The sequence below is a fragment of the Montipora foliosa genome, chromosome 9, assembly GCF_036669935.1.
Source record: "Montipora foliosa isolate CH-2021 chromosome 9, ASM3666993v2, whole genome shotgun sequence".
Taxonomy (NCBI): domain Eukaryota; kingdom Metazoa; phylum Cnidaria; class Anthozoa; order Scleractinia; family Acroporidae; genus Montipora; species Montipora foliosa.
Genome location: NC_090877.1, coordinates 35,394,072 through 35,411,571, shown reverse-complemented (window position 1 = coordinate 35,411,571; position 17,500 = coordinate 35,394,072). Strand labels below are relative to the sequence as shown.

At 40.7% G+C, this 17,500-nt stretch overlaps 1 protein-coding gene across 1 annotated transcript in view; it reads left to right on the top strand.

Annotated features, from left to right (window-relative positions):
• The window catches only part of LOC137969946 (uncharacterized), a 25,519-nt gene that overhangs the window by 5,584 nt on the left and 2,435 nt on the right, over nt 1–17,500 (top strand). Inside the window, exons 5-22 of the mRNA XM_068816360.1 lie at nt 35–106; nt 196–267; nt 372–443; nt 545–616; nt 872–943; nt 1,408–1,479; nt 2,939–3,010; nt 4,830–4,901; nt 5,360–5,440; nt 5,608–5,682; nt 6,342–6,514; nt 8,131–8,271; nt 10,099–10,460; nt 12,211–12,420; nt 13,707–13,942; nt 15,035–15,194; nt 16,023–16,617; nt 16,996–17,159. Coding sequence (XP_068672461.1) covers nt 35–106; nt 196–267; nt 372–443; nt 545–616; nt 872–943; nt 1,408–1,479; nt 2,939–3,010; nt 4,830–4,901; nt 5,360–5,440; nt 5,608–5,682; nt 6,342–6,514; nt 8,131–8,271; nt 10,099–10,460; nt 12,211–12,420; nt 13,707–13,942; nt 15,035–15,194; nt 16,023–16,617; nt 16,996–17,159 — 2,773 coding nt within the window. The remainder of the gene's footprint in view (nt 1–34; nt 107–195; nt 268–371; nt 444–544; nt 617–871; nt 944–1,407; nt 1,480–2,938; nt 3,011–4,829; nt 4,902–5,359; nt 5,441–5,607; nt 5,683–6,341; nt 6,515–8,130; nt 8,272–10,098; nt 10,461–12,210; nt 12,421–13,706; nt 13,943–15,034; nt 15,195–16,022; nt 16,618–16,995; nt 17,160–17,500) is intronic.

Here is a 17,500-nt window from a genome sequence, read left to right as displayed (position 1 = left end):
CGGCCACTGATTCATGATTAACTTAATTACCTAGGACTTTTGCAGATAACAGAATTTTGAAGATAACACGAAAGAGCTTGGAGGCTATAAAGAAAGTGAAATCCCTGTAAGCATTTCTTTCTCTTGGATAGGACAGTATTTCGTATTGTTGTTGTTGTGTTTTTCATTTAAACCTTACTTTTTCTGTTTTTGTAGGAATTTGGCAAGAAATCTAATCGACTCTATTTCAAACGGTGTCTTAAGTGATTTGATGGATTTAGAAGTCTTGTAAGTTTTAATTAAATTTTCACTTGACGGTAACAAATAACCGTAGAAACGCATTTAGATATTACGACACTGCAGTATTTAATTATCAAATTGCTTTCCTCTAGAGATTTATCAGAAAACAGAATCGGTGCCATTAAAGCAGGAATATTCAACGGATTGCCAAAACTCTCGACTATGTAAGATAGATCATATTTCGTTCATCTAGGTTCATAAGTTAAATCATCTCAACGCTTAAGTCGATAAAACTGTGCTCAATGACAAATACCATTTTTTTCAGTTACCTCAGTGAAAACAGGATCTCAAGTCTTGACAGTGAAAGTTTCCGGGAATTACCAAACTTGAAATATTTGTAAGTATCAAGAAAAGAGTGAATGAAAAAGTCACAGGTGCATCAACAAAAACAAGGTTTCTCACTATTTGGAAATCATGCAGGACAATGTGATGCATGGATTGTTGTCTTTCGTTACTAAAAACTAAAATATCGTAACTTCCTTCGAGTACGAAATGATATCCAACCGTTCAGGGACCAATAAGAAAGCTCTGATGTTTGCTCGTATCCACATGCCATTTGTGCACGATTTACTTAATTCACTTTTCTTTCCAGGTGGCTGTTCCTCAACCAAATCCGCCATCTTCCTCGTGAAGTATTTCATGGCCTTTATCAACTCAAAGTGCTGTACGTATCAAGTGCTATCTCGTTGCATCGAACCAAAGAAAATGTTCAAGATAAGACTTTTTTTAAATAGAATAGACCCGTTTATTGTTTTTTTTAGTGCAAAAGACGGATCTGTCCAGAAATGCTCAAGGATTTCAATAAGCGTCACGAAGTGTCCCCTCACTCTTCTCCCCTCCTTCGACCACCTTCGACATCACTCGTGTCTCGAATTACAGACAAACAACGTCACAAAGTGTCCCCCAAATGCTTCTCTTAAAACTGCTGCATTTGCCATGACCTAAAAATATCGCTAACCTTTACGCAAACTTTATTGTTAGAAATAGGTAGGAAATGCTTAGACTTAAAGGGACACTTCGTGTTGGCTATCAAAAGTGGGCTTGCATCCAAATAATCACTTGCACTTTTGGACCTAAGGATGACGGAAGCCGACATTTTTCGTTCGTCTTGTTTTGGTTTTTTTATAGGTCTCTTGGAATGAACAGGATCATTCAACTCAGTACTCAATTGCTAAGTGACGCAAAAAAACTGGAATTTTTGTAAGTGTATAAATGTTTTTAAAAATCCGCATTTTAGAAGCTTTTGACTATATACTGTCGTACAATTTCGGCGTATTTTTGTTACGGCGGATTCAAAATTTTCCATCGATTTTGCCGCGAAACCAAACCTTTCAGTCACTCATAGGCCTTTGCGTAATTAATTCACAACATATCCAAAACAAGACGCCTGGAGGCGATTACGCGGGATGGGTCGATGTAAGCATTATAACGTTTTGTAGCGATAATCACGGTCTGTTTACAATAGCAAACCAGCTTGCATCAGGAAGGCTCCTACTTACATTAAAGTGGCAACGAGGGAAACCTGGAATTTGAACTGTGGAATGGCAACGACACAAGAAATTTTCTCACATGGAGTAAATTAAGAAAATGATCAGGGGCTTATAAGAGTTATCACTGTGAGGATATGTAATTTGAAAAAAAAAAAAAAAGGAAAGTAAAGGAACTTTATTTAAGTGCCTAGTCGTTCTAGCTCTGGAACACTAATTGGGAACACTGTAAACTGAAATTAACAATTAAAGCAAATCCAATCAAACTGCAGGAAAGGGCCATTTTCAGTCTTCGGTTTTGTAAATTTCGATTTTTGAAGAATGATATAGATTTCTTATAACACTTATTGTAATTGCTTATGCAGAGGTCACAAATTGAACCAAGGGAACCCCCTTTGATTCACCGAAGTTAAGCTCTGTTGGACGGGGTTAGGGTCTTAGAAGGAGGAGACCGGCCGGTGACCACCCTCGAGTTGACACTCTTGAAGTCGCGCTGCTCGGAGTCCGTTGATATCCCATAACACTGATATTGCATAAGTACATATAGTGCCATACCTTTAGTACTGAACAATTACTAGAAAGCAGTACAAAGATATTTTCCCTAAAACACACCGTGACTGCTTTCAAATGCCTTGTCGATGGCAAAAAACGGAATTCGTCCGAATCTTTGACACTCCCTGCCTAAGGCATGCCGCGAAAAAAGGTCGTCTTAAATAGTATGTGACTGAAAATGCTTTGTAATAGACAAGTATGGCGTCTAAACGCTTCTGATAACGCTTCCTGTGTGTATTTCAATTTTTATCATCTCATGCAGTGTTAGCAGAATACCTCACCATTCTATCTCCTTTTACTCATACACTCTACACAGAAAAGTTATCGTGTCCTGCTGGACTGTTTCTCGAAGGCCTCGAAAACGTTTCCGATCCGTAAGGCAATTCATGACACTAAGATATGCTTATTTTGGGAAAAAAAATCTTTGAAAATGTTTACATGAACAGAGAATACAAAACAATTGCAAAGTTTTCCGGCTTGAGACGATTTCTCTTTGAAGACACAAATCATTTCATTTCACCCGAAATCCGGAAGAACGGTCCCGGGGCTTTGGAGAAATTCATAAGCCAGAGGTGAAGTTCTAAAGAAGATGAGGTCGATCATAGGTACACGTTTTGCAGGTTCTTACAACACAACGAAATCAAGATGGTACCTGACTTCTTCTTTAACAACACTTGGAGACTCAGATGCGTGTAAGTAAGGAAATACGTCAGTGCGTGTGTTGTTTCGTCTGAGAGACGAGTGGGTCTCATCTAGATCGGAAGGAAAGCACGAAGTGAGACCAACGTGTTCTCCCGACCCGCCGCCATGTTGAAAGCCGAGAGGACCCTGGGAACGAGGTTGGAGTGAGACAAAAATGGCAACAAGTGCATGTTGTGGCGGAAAAGCAGAGAGACGCGTTCAGTGAGAAAAGTAAAGGCCGGGACACACTAGGCGATAAGTCGCTGCGACACGTCGCGGGGACAAGTCGCTGCAACAATTCACCTTGTGTGACACGGTTAATTTTATGAAAATCATTGTCGCTGCGGCAGAATTTTGTCGCCGCGATCAGTAGCACGAATCCAAACCAGTTTGAATTCGTGCGACTAATTGCAGCGACAAAATTGAGCGAAAGCAGCGTTGTCGCACGGTGTATGCGCTTCCGGCGACAAGTCATTGCGACAAAATATAAATGAACCAATGCGAGAGCGTCATATGGTCAGCCATATTGAATTAGAAAACTAGTTTACATTTCTCCTCATTCAAGATCACTGCGTGCGCACCGAACAGGCGTCGTGTGGCAGCGACTTTGTTTGCAAGTAATACATACGGAGCAATTTTGTCGCAGAGACCTGTCGCTAGTGTGTCCCGGCCTTAAAACGAAATACATAACAAGCCGGGATAAACTGAGTCTTAATTTGTTACAAGGCAAGCACTTCGCGCGTTATAACGGAGGAAAAGAGCAAGAGAACATGAATTATCAAAACGCCCCAAGGGAGAATTGAAAAAACAAAATCCATACCAAAAGAGTGAAGTGATCCTAGCACTTGCCAAGACAATTAAAGTAATTGGAGAGCTTACGAAAGGATGACGACACAGTCAACGAGAACGTCATCTAAAAATACTGTTTCCCGTTATTGTAATAATTTCGTTATAACCCCAAGTCGTTCGGACCGGAAAGTGTGTATCAACATTGCAGGAATAAACTTGACATGAACGGTGTGGTTGTTTGGGATAAAATTTATAACTTTTCTCCAGGTTCTCACGTCCTCTACACAACCTAAAAATTTAGGGCGCATTCGATTGACCGTATTTCGGAATAGGAATACATGGAATAGAAGTTAGAAATCCTTCGTTTTTATGGAGATTCACATTAAAATTATCAAACACTTGCTAAAATGCTATTTTAAACACATCTTTATTATCCTTGTTGCTTCAAAAGCGCCAGACATATCATTTTAAATCATTACTCCACATATTCCTATTTCGGAATACGGTCAATCGAACGCACTCTTAGTCAGATTCACGTCGTTGTTAGGACGAGGACGGCAAAGAAATATACCCAAATGCAAAACGCACGTGCAGGACGTGCAGAGCTAATGTTTTTGCTCATTAAACCCATTGCTTTGTGGCGTTCTTGCGTAAGCTCCCCATTTTCTCTTATAGACACCTGAAAATTCGGGTGGCTTCAACTGGACCTGACCTCTGCGATGCCGGTGCAATGCTCTACCAACTGAGCAGGTCAATTTGTTGGGCGCATGTGTTCCCACTGAAGCCACATGAATTTCTCAGTCCTTCAGGTCATTTCAATCTTTTGTCTGTGGTATCCTCGTCAAATCAACATTTATTTTAAAATTCATACTTACCTCGTAACCCTTTTTGATAAGTTACAAGGCAAGCAAAGCTAAAACACTAACAAATTCTGTCTACATTTCTCATAGTGACTATCCCTTCTTAGATCTTCTTTTCATCAATATTGTCAGTGACATATTTTAAGAACGCGCGATGTTTCCTACACGAAGTATTTTTCAGGTTTCTTAGCAACAACAAAATCACTGCCATTGGTCCAAATACCTTTAAAGGAGCATCAAGCATGGAAATGCTGTGAGTATCACCCAGAGCTACACAATTCACGTACAAAGTAAAGGGAAGTAAAGGGCTAGCAGCAGTAGCTAAGAGCAACATTATAAGCGTCCCCTCCTGACTTTTAAATTTAATCATTAAATTTTTAATATCGGACATTGCATTTCTAGCTTTCTGATTGGCTCACTCAATCTCCTTTATCAGGTCATATACCGTAATGGCCTTATATGGAAAGTGATTGAGTCGGTCGTTTTGTAAACACTGAGACAACATCCTGCCGTTCTGTAAGTAAAACAGTTTAATGAAATTTAATAAAACGGTTATTCCATTTGCCCTTATTGGATAAGAGACTTGTTATAGCCAACTCGGCGCTACGTACCTCGTTGCTATTTACCACTTCATGTCCAACGCGCGCTTATGGAATAATTGTTAAATAATTTATGAAGATATGCATCGTGCTTCTCTTTGTTTCTCTTAAGGTTTCTTTCCAATAACCCCGACTTGGCAGACTTGAAAAGTGACTCATTCAACTACGAAGACTTTATGAACCTGTCGATCATGTAAGCAAGTCTTTCAATTCGAGAAGCATATTACTCATTGACATATTGCTCATTTAGCATCGTGCTCATTGCCTCTGCAGAATGTCAGTTTTATTTTCTTTGACTCTACTTCGAGCCAATTTTCCACTTCTTTGATTCCTCTTTGCCCGCCCCATTGATTTTTTCAGCCACATCTTACAGACTGCCCTCGTCCGAATACAGATAAACAGTTTCAGGAACCAGAAACTCACTGGAGTTTTAATGTAAGTCAGGGCTTCTTTTCTGGCAGCGAAGACGGCTACCGCCGCGATAGCATTACTTTATAATAAACTGTTTTCGCTATCCTAATAATTTTCAAATGTTCCATCCATCTCGTTTGCCTTTTTCGGTATGGACGAATCCCGAAACTGGATCGGCACGAACGTTTTTAAAGTAGATTCACCTTTTCCTCAAACCCTTGAACTTGCTCATTTCCCGCTGCTGTTTTGCAGAGTACCGTAAAGAATTATACTATAAGAGTGCCGCATTATAGTTTTTCCACATTATTTCAATAATATCGTTGTTTTGTTGCGATGCAACAAGTTGAAATGAATGAACAAAATGCGGCGCGGCATTTGGGTGTGTAATAAGAACTGTTTCTAAATTTCGTGAAATCCAAACCATCGTCATTACAGCAGCCAATCACATAAAGAGGCAAGCAATGAAAAGAGCCAATCATAACGGGAAACAATTACATGTAGCTGCCTCAATGCGCGGGAAAATTAAAAGTGGTGTCACTTTTGATACGATTGGCTGAGAATTCTGCGCAAGAAATTTCTTAGCCAATCATCAAATGCAAAAATACTTCTCATTCACTTTAAAACAAATATGAGATGTCTAACTTCCAAGTAGAGGAATTAAAAAAATGTTTCTCCATTTGCAGATATTCGACGGAGATGATATATCCGTTCCAGGTGTCCTATGATTCTCAGTTACGTGAGGGACTGGCGCGAAATGGATTCAACTGTGACAATGTCATGTGCACTCCTTGTCATTTTGGGACTTACCATAAAAGAATCGCAAATGGGTCTTATGTCTGTGAGAAATGCCCGGCAGGTAAAGTATGCTTTAGGCACTGAATCGGTCTTCAGTAATTTGTGATTTGATGTACACGCAGTAGCGTGGAATGACGAGAAAACCTCACGCTAAGTAAATGGTAATTGCGGACATAGTTAATAGAGGGGACTGGTTTGGAAACTCGGCAAACATCAAAGGAGCAAACAAAGATGCCAAGATTTAGGTTGGAAAGTCCACCACCGTGCACAATCTTTTGTTTTGCGCTCATACACTATGCATGAATTACGTAACCAACACGTTTCTATTGGTTAGTTGCTCAGTACGGAGTAAACAACTATTGTGTTTTGTGCACGGTCAAGGCCAAAAAAGAGAACAAAAACCTACAACAAAGAAAGTTGTCGGGTTTCATAACCATTCCTGTCCATTAACTATGTTGCGGACGACGATGGCATCTGATTCCTTGTACTGTGAGTGTCATTTTTACACCCATCGAGGTCGAGATTTTCGTGGAGCTCGTATTCTTTCTCCACTTTTTAATAAAAATAGCATTTTTGGCGGGAAATGGCATGGGCGGGAAGCCACTTCTTGATGGTGGGATTCTTTGGCGGGAAGTTGCATGGCCAGCATACTGCATTTTGGTAAAACAAGCAAAAATCTTGAAGACATGCAACCATAAAAACCAAGCTAAGTATTTTTGTAATATGTCGTACAACGAGGAAAGAACAGATGACAAAAAACCAGTATGCAAGCGGCGAGTAATCCATGCTCAACGTGAAAGAGAGCGACTGAGAGCTCGAGAGAACAAGGAAAATCTCAGTTAAAAACAACGAGAGGGAGAGCAAGAAATAGATCAAATAAAGAGCAGAAATAATGGCAAGGAGCAGCGGGAGAAAGAGCAAGAACGAGCACAAGAAAACAGGTTGAGTAATGGTGACAAAAAGTCGAAAAGAGCAAGAAAGAGCATGGGAAAATAGAATAGTTTCTGGTAATGAGCAGGCCGGATTCGTTGGTTCGTGTGAGCATGGTGAGCAGACGAGTTATAAAAATATCTGAAAACGAAGACACAAATTAATAAATAATAATTGAGGATTTCCGCTTTTAGGCTTGCCTAAATATATACATTAGTGTTACAAACCAAATCATAGGAAGGGTCAGTTTGTTTGTAACTAAATGAAAGCAATTGGCCATTCCCGAGTTGCTGTTTGTCTCAGTTTCGAAGTGAGTCTTGGTGCTCAACTATAGTAAGGGAAATGAGTTTGCTTTGCATAAAAATACGCAACTCATCTCCATTTGACTGGTTCTGCAGCATGACTCGCTTTGAAACTGAGGCATACAGTAACTCGGAAATGGGCTATTTGTGTGACGTTAAACGTGTGGTCATGTGCAAAATCAGAAGTCGATAACCAACAAGTGTCGATCTCTCTCATTTGTCCTTGGCCCATGCCATCATTTTACGGTACATGAGATGCTGAAGGACGCAATGCCTTCATGTTATCTCTCCCCCATCCCCCATCCCCTCACTCCCCCCAAAAAAACAGAATCAAACAGTAGCCGTTATAAAAATAAATAATAATACCGTCAACTGACAAGCCGGATTCCATCGCAGATCAAGATTTCCGGCAAAAAGTTTTTTAATATCTTATTTCGGTTTTTAGGTGGATTTTATCAGAATACGCTCGGTCACCATGGTACTTTGGCTGGAAATACAGGTTGCTTGCCTTGCCCTAAGGGTACTTACGTCGAGTTAAACCAGACCCCTGGGAGACATCAGCATGACTGCCATGTGTGCCCGGCAGGTAAGGTATTTATCTAACATCGTGGAACATCTTTTTTTTCTTTCTAATTCACTAAACAATAGAATCAACAGAACAACATATGAAAGCCGTTTAGTTTAAAAGAAGATAAATATATATGAATGTAGTAGCGAAGAATTATATTGAAGCACAAAAGTATACGTATCTTACAATGAAGACGAAGCTCGCGCTTTATTGGCCAATCGTGTTCGTTACCATGACGACACCTATATTCCTCACATGTGAAAGATAAAAACGATATGTTCACTGCACGCGGTGAAGATATGATTTTTTAGTAAACGGCGAAATCCTGGTATTTCATCAGTATCAAATATATAATAAATAGAGGATATTACATGGCCGCGCGGGGATACGAATTTTATCTTCGATAAATCTACTTTCAGCACCCGAAGACAAAATTCGTCTCCCCGCGCGGCCATGTAATATCCTCCATTTATTACATGTTTTGGTGCGTAGTATCGCTGAGTATTTTTACGAGGTTGTGCTGTATTTTGACGAGCCCGCTAGGGCGGGTCAAACTACAAACGAGTTGAAATACTCAGCGATACTACAAACCAAAACATCTAATAAGCTATTTATTATCCAACTTTTTTTGCACTACATTTTTAGGATAAGAATTGTAAACAACCGAAAACGTGCGACAGATTTGTGGGTGTGGGACAACGTGAGACAGGTTTTCTGCTGTACAAATTAATAACCAAGTATAGAAATAAGTAACTGTACAATATCGTGGAATATTTGTACTCGTTTCGTGCGTTTTTTGTACAATAACTAACACAGCTGGATAATAAAATGCTTTAGCTACTCTATCGGGGAATCTTTGTTTACACTTTTGCGGCATTAGCACAAGGCAGGAGCCATTGATTAGGAGCCTCCCTATGCAATATATCCTTTATTACAGTTAAGGCAGCTAAGCGTTTGTATCTTTTGATACAAGTTAAATCGATTTAAACTTTAATTTAACATCGATTCAACTTTTCCTTTCTTCTCAAAAATGTTGAATGGTGTAGAAGCCGTTTGAATACTCTGTTCAACAATTGTAGAACACACGCATGCTCACTTCAGGCCGCAAAAGTCAATATGGCGTAGTTTATGTAGACTCGAGAAACTGGTGTCTAGTTCTTAGTCCCTCGAAATCAAATTTAGCGAAAGTGTTGGTTCTTTGGTTGGCGCAATGTTGGCGCAATGTTGGAACCCTTTGAGCGGCCTCCGCACAACTTTGTTTTTGCGTCCAACATTTGCCCAACATCCGTTGTTCAACTTTTGTGGAGCCAATGTTGGACAAATGTTAAAACCGTTCAAACAGGCCTTAATGCACGATGTCTTCTGTGAGCCAACTAGTATGTTAATGACACAAGATGGAAATAATGATGTCAGCAAAGATTCCCTTAACGATTACCTCAAAGTCACCCCAAGGAAAAATGTTTCATAGGGGTTCGATCCCCTATGAGAATCCATTTCTAAGTGCGTTATTTACAGCTAAAATTTCTAAGTGCGTTCTACGTGCGTTCTTTACAGCTTAAATATCGAATTGGCAAAAATATTGCAACAAAGTTGGAGTAACAATACAAAATACAATTCACATTTCTACTTCTTAGTCTCAATAAAACGTCGTAAAAATTTTACCCGTTTCTCCGTTGTGCACTTGTAATTTCTTCGATCTACGAATAAAATGGCGTCTATCCCCGGAAAAACGGGGCTAGACACCCCGTACTCCGATTTTGGGGAATCCTAAATTTCCAAACATCTTACCCTTGTTTTCTCCTACACATAAATGACGACAGTGATGTCACTCCGCATTTGTTAAAGGAACCAAGAGAAGCGAATGGGCAGGTTACCGTGGCTGTTTCTGCATGGACTCGTTTTACCGGAAAGGCAGGTTTACCGAGTGCATGGCGTGCCCCAAAGGAGTCAAGGGAATCCTCTGCAATGGGACCATCTTGGTAAGACAAGGCTTTTGGTGGCGATTCAGGGATGACAACGAAAGTTGGCAGTATCAGCAGTTTGTGGACGCTTTGATGGTCCCAGATGAGAAGTTTAACCACACGGATGTAAATTTCACAGGGATTTTCCCCAAGACGTACCCGTGCCCCAGGGCTTCGTCTTGTTTGGGACTGCTAAACTCTGTTCGAAAACCCTGCGAGACAGGTTACACGGGGCCGCTATGTGAGGTAAGACACAATGAACTATGCAAATTGAATAAAATTGGCACGTTTATTAAGGGTGAATTTTATAAGGCAGGGATTGGATTTTCCTCGAGGAATCATTCCGACATAATGAGATTCCTGGTACAATCACAATCAGTCACAATAGACATCACAAAGTGTCACAAAGTGTCCCGCTCTTTATGTCTCACAAAACTGTTACTATTTTTTAAGGATTAGGGTTAGGGGACACTTTGTGATGTCCCATGAATCTCATTATGTCGCAGTATTGGACAACCCTCTATTTCAGTACCGTAATTATTTTAGCACCTAATTCGCCATATACTTTATCACATCCCTCGGATAGTAAGCCGGGTTCAATTGACCACTTTTGGAGGTCATATTCTAATGTAAGGCACACCTGACCTCATTGTGAGCTTTCCTGCTTGATTTGATTACCATGGGTCCATTTCTCGAAAGTTCCGAAACTGGTCGGGCGTATTTCTGGGACCATATATCTCTAAGTATCTTCAAAGAGATCAAATTTGGCAATGCGTTGCTTTTTCGGGTCTTGAAAATCTTTCTAAGACCAGTGTTTTACAGTGCAACGCGCCTTACCGTGGCCACCCAACAAACTTTTACATTTGACAACTACGTGTAAATACGTCAACTCAACAACCCATGCAACGGTGTTCAACTTACAACTGTACGAACTTTGCAAGGAGCCGTGACTGTTAATCAAAGTCGCACACCCTTATTAGCGGATCATTTGTAAAAAACGTTGTTAGGTGGCCACGGTAAGGTGCGTCGCACTGCAAAATACGCGCAATGTATTCTTACAAGTTTAGGTCAGTTAAGTTATGGCGACTTTCGAGAAACGGGCCCCTAAGAGACTTGATAATCATCGATCTTGATAGCAACTGTCTGTACGTAGCCTGCAGAGATGGCGTATTTGGGTAAAAGGCGATGAATAATCCTTTGATTTAATCTATGGTGTCGTCTTGGAAGAAAAAAACTGAATTGTCTCCTTGCTGCGCTTTCAACGAAAGATCGTTGAAAGCCAGTTTTAACGAGCGTTGGCGTGTCTGCACTTTGTCTTGTACTCGACTTGACAATTGGAGGTCAGCGAGAGTTAAGAAAAGCTTACAGGAGCCACTCGCCCAACATAAGGTATCCGGCTTCAGTTTAAAGGAAACCTCCACTAAAACAACAAAATAACTTCAAGCCACAGAACATAATGTTTGCAATTACAAATTTTCAAACTTTTTCCAATGAAAGCGTTCGTATCCGTAAAAAGTGAATTTCAAAAACGCTTGTCTTGGCCTTCAAATTTCACGGGGGCCGCCATCTTGAATAATTGTGACGTGCGTAGTTGCCCTATTATTCTGACACAAAGAGCTATATTGTCCTGGAACAATAGGGCAACCACGACACGTCACAATTATTCAAGATGGCAGAGCCCGGGAAATTTGAAAGCCAAAACAAGCGCTTTTGAAATTCAGGTTTTTCGGATACAAACGCTTTCATTGGAAAAGTTCGAACAGTTTTAATTGTAAACATGTTCTGTGGCTTAAAGGTATTTTGTTGTTTTAGTGGAGGGTCCCTTTAAAGAACACTCCCAGGAGCACTCTTGGATCACTAAAATATGGGAAAGTGCATGACGTTCAAAACTAGATGCGTGATTTCATTCGGCGGAGAAAAGACAGCGCTTGTCATTATTCTTTAAGTTAAAGTTTATTTCCAGTTTCATGTGTATTTGCTTTCGTCTTTGCGTTAGGTGTGCATTGAAGGATATTACAAGTCCATGTCTCGTTGCACCCAGTGTCCTACCATACCTTGGCTGGTAGTACAGATGGTCTTCGTTGTTTGCTTTATTTGCGTTGTTGTCTTCATTCTTATTCGATACGATAAAAGGACTAAGGTCAGGGGACGAACACTCTCTGATATATTCCTGGCGCGCTTGAAAATTGTTGTTGGGTTCTATCAGGTATGCAATGTAACAATTATGTTAAGAAAAATTCTGGAATGCCTCCAGAAGGAAATTTGAGTGTCTTGTTTTCAAAATGCTCTTAATCCGTAGGAGAATAACAGAAGTCAATCCTCAAACAGACCACATTCGCGCGAAAATTCTCATTCTCCCAGAAAATGGAAATTGACACCCGGTATCCATTTTTTTATAACATAACATGCCCACACTTTGCATATATACTTTTTTTTTTCATTTCATTGAACTAGGACAACACCCTAAATAAATAAGGGATGGAAATTATGAACCAGGCTATGCATTCTAACATACATGGTCCCCATTCTGACTTTGTACGGTGCTCCGACACCGATACTAAAAGGGATTTTGTTCAGACAGTTCACGCCCAAAATATCTTTCAAATATTCGTAGTTTGGTTTGTCGAACGCGATTCCTGTACTTTGTTTACTTCACCCAAATCCCCCCCCCCCCCCCTCACCCCCCTTCCTCCTTTTTAATTGCCCGTGCTCAACCGCAACCGGTTAAGGTTGAAGCGGTTGAGGTTTCCCAATAAAACACTTTTCCAACCGTTTTCGGTTGAAACGCAGTAACTCCTGGGAATAGTTATTACCAGACTTCTCAGCGTTGACAAGTTGAGGGAAAGCAACACGGCAGGAGCCCGCGGCCGACTTTAAATGGCCCGCGTAAATGACAGCGGTCGCTGCCCATGCTTTTTCAACCAAGTTTGATGCCGGTTGAAAAAGTTGATCAACCAAATCAACCGAAAACGGTTTTTTCCGAATAGGACACGAAAAAACCCAACCAACCCAACCAACTAAAAACGGTTGATCCCAATAGAACACGACCTAAGAGTACCACCACTGGGGCAACTTGAAGAAAAAAGGTTTGTTCAGACTTGTAACGTTGCCCAGTGCTCGAGAACGGGCACCAAGTGTGAACGAAGCCATAGAGAAAATAAGACTAAAATATTTTGAAAAAAAAAACACCTTCAAAGTCTGAACAACGAGGAAACAAGGCCAAAACAATTTTCTAATAGCAAGATAAGTGAAGCTATGGGACCGGTATTCACTGTTACAGGGCGGTGTCCTCTTAACGCAGCGCTTGCTAAACCATTGCTCCGGGCAAATCTCCATAGAAATCAACTCTGGTTCATTTTTATTTTTTTATATCAGCTCTCTTACTTTTCCTTGCCATACTTGCTAGTCGTTTTCGACTGGAGAGAAATCGGTAGTTGTAAACTCCAGCTATTCGTAACATTGTCGTTTTCGTCTTTTGTCATTGATTACAAGGTGACTGTCGGAAGTTTAGACGCCTTTTCATACGTTCAGTGGCCAGAAGCTCTGCTTAAGCTTGGTAACTACGCCAAGTTTTTCCAGTTGAACTTGATCCAGATCGCTCCCACTGACTGCATCCCAGTCAGTTTGAAGATGAACGCTTACGTTGGATTGCTGTTTACCATTGCTTTCAATGCAGGATTTATTGCCCTTGTCATTGCCTACTTTCAGACAAGAAAACTCTGTATCAAGTACGAGTTTGGTTTTTTTTTATGTTGTAAGCATAAACACGATTTTAAACCGACGCACCTTGAAATCGTACATATCTTTAGGTTTGCCTACATATTTTTTTCCATCTCTAGCCACTGCTAACATTTTATTTCACTACCAGTACCATAAAACAAGTTATCAAATGGTCTGTTCGCGACATTGGCAAATATCGCTTTTGTCCTCATCACTGTCATCCTTATGGTCGCCGGTCGGTCATCTCAGTTTGTTGAGCATCGCACTGCTGTGTAGGAGATGGCAGGTTCAAACTCTAACTGACCCCACCCTCAGAGTCTGAGGAGAAAGCGCTTCTCTTGAAATAACATCTTCAAATGGTTACACTCTTTAGTCGTCTCAGATATCAACAATAAACTATCTATCTAGCGTTGATCCCGTTCATAGAGCATGGGAAATTTAACAACCCACACACTATCCTTTACGTACAGGGTGGAGCTCTCGTGATTGTGATCCTCTGTGGCAAGTTGTTGTTGGAAGGGTAAATGCTCGAAGTCACTGACTGGAAACAACAAGCCACTCTACGATCGGAGTGTAAATAAAAAAAGGATACGACACAGAATTGTCCTCATCATCACATGCAACTAATTAAGGTTGCTAAATCCAGTTTCAACAATTTCAAGACACTGCCCTATTGCGAGGACTGACGGATGAAACACCCTATATTCTGTTTTTAAACACTTACATTTCAAAAAGCAACTTGGTAAGCCCCATGTTTTTATTGGTGGAAAGTAATCAGCACCATAAGAACATCAGTGACACACTCGGCTATTGTCTCGTGCGCCTTTTTTTTTTTTGTCCTTACCACATTTTGACGTCACCTGCGATCTATTACTGAACTGACGCCCGGTAACATGGAATCTGTTTTAATAGGTTAGGTGGCTTAAAAGTCACAAAGTCACAATATTGAGCATATTTTGTTAAGCTTTCATAGTATCACAACCGAACCGCTTGGTGATAAAATGCTCTGGCTCAATCCTTTTATTAATGTAGTTTCTTATAGTGTTGAAACTGGTTTGAGCCTCCCTTAAACTAAGTTGGACGTTTTTCCATATCCTTAGGTTAAGAAAGAACATGTCAAATGCAGAAAAGGAGGTGGCAATTTCGCTGACTAAAACGCATTGTTACCGCATCGCCTTTCTCGTCTTGTTCATCACCTTTCCAGACGTTACTTCAAGAATACTTCGGATGCTTCCTTCTGCTTGTCACCAAATCTGCCAGGTTGATTTGATTTTCTAACAAGTGCAGTATAAACAAGGCTTAAAAACACCCAACTGCTCAAACTGTCGCTAGAGGTTAACATTTGCTTCCGGTTAAAAGAGGGGTTTTTTCTCTGTTGTCAAAGGACTATACTAGCTGTTGTTGAGCACCCCAGATAAAAGCGTTGATAATTTCGACATCATGTTTAACCTCAGCCAAAACTGTCCCATTATATATAATTATATGCATAAAAATTGCAATTGGGCCAAAACTAATACGGAAAACCTCGATGTACGTCAAATTGCTCAAAACGAATGTTTGGTTAAGTCACGTCTGCATACGCCATAACCAATGTCTGAGGGTAAGACGTCTTAGCAACATGTATAAAAAATTATTATCTGTAGATGTAACATAAAATGAAAACGTGACTCTAATGTATGATAATTTTAAGGGGGCCCTGTCACCTCACTCTCGATTTTCCTTTCCTTTCACTTTCTATGACCTCCATTCGTCACGTCTACATCATCTTTGAGATAAAAGAGCCAGAAAGATTTCCAATAAATTTCTGCTGGAGGAGTTATCCACAGTACATTCTTGGTCACTTCTTCAAAACGAGTTCCAAGATTTAGTAAAACTAATACATTTCCATTAATGTTCGTAATAACCAAAAACAGTACATAGTCTCCACTTGGTTGTAAGTGAAAAAACACCATATCATCTTAACACATCTTTTTAAGATCATCTACAGCGTCCAAAGAGGGGGCGTGACAGAGCCCCCTAAATTGTCATTTGCTCTTCCTCCGACAATAATCACGAGTGCCTCGTTGATGACAAGTTGATTTCTTTCAGGACCTGACGATGAAGAACTGCAGTTACTATCTGAAGGCGGATTACAGTTTGAAGTGCTTCGACAAGACTCACAACACCCACATTACAGCCGTTTATGTCGGATCTGCCTACCCTGTATTGTTTCCACTTTTCATTGTTACAGTGTTATACTTTCTATACTATCAGCCGCACATAAAAAACCGCGCCCGAAATACGCAACCAAAACGGTACGAGATCGTTGAAGGCATGCGCTTCCTCTATGAAAACTACAGCGAGCGCTCCTGGTACTGGGAAATTGTGGAAACAATCCGGAAGCTCGCTCTCACTTCCGGTTTGTCCCTAATTGGCGCCGAAGGTAAAACCTACATCGGAATGGCTGCAATGGCGTCTGGGTTCTACGCTGTGGCGTATGCACAAGTTCAGCCAATCCCTGACAAGTTTGAACACCTGTTGCAGCTGGCATCCTTAATAGCTACGTTCTTTAATCTGAGTGTTGGTGCCTTGTTGAGAATTCCTTCAGAGATGGTCGACTACTCTATCGAAAAGGACAAAGATTCTGTTGGCGTCACTGTCCTACTGGTCACAGCCAATGTCATGGTGATCGGGCTTGTCGTCGGTCAGTATTCGGAACCCCTTTGTCCCCAAAAGCAGAGTGTTTCAATTTAACGTGTCATCAATCCCCAGCACCTACAAGTAGTGCCATTCTCGCCACTTGCAAAAGAATTTAGTGGTTGGAACTACAGCCCGAAATTTTGTTTTGGGTTTTTGAATTGTAACTTTTAAAGCTAAATTCAAATCTCTTCAAACCAGAGTAGTATCAAACGATGCTAACCCGGAAATTTTTCAATGAAGACATCGTGTGACAGAGTTTGCATCCTTTAAAACATCAGGGCAATTTTCTCGCAGACAAATGGGGGGGGGGGGGGGGGAGGGAGGGGGGGAGGGGGGTGGAGTTAAATGTCGCTTACGGGCTCTTTGTTCTCTTCTGTCTTAGTTCGTTATCTTGAGTATCTGGGTAAGAGTCTATACCACGTATACAAAAACCCACAGTGCAGCTGGGCGTGCTGCCTTGGTGTTATCTTGTCAACTAGGAAAGGCGGACCGAGTTTTGAAGGTGTGGCTGAAGACCTTGCAAACCAAGTTGTCGGGAGAAACAAGGTTAGTCTTTTTTAATAGCGGACCGTGGTTAAGAAAATAAGGTAACTCATCGATGAGGGAAATTTTGGTTTTGATCATGATATCATCGTACAACCGTCCGTCGGTACGTTCAACTTTTCATGTTAGCCGCCAATACGCGAAATGTCACACTGCTACAACATGCGTTTTTTGGTGGGAAGTTGCATGGCCAACGTACTACATTTGATATTTCGTTTTAGTAAAAAAAGCAAAACTTTTGAAGACAACCAAAAAATAGTATTTTAAAAATGTTGTACAACGAGGGAAGAGGACAAAATGAGAGAGAAAAAAAGCAATAGGCAGGCGACGACTTAGCGATGCCC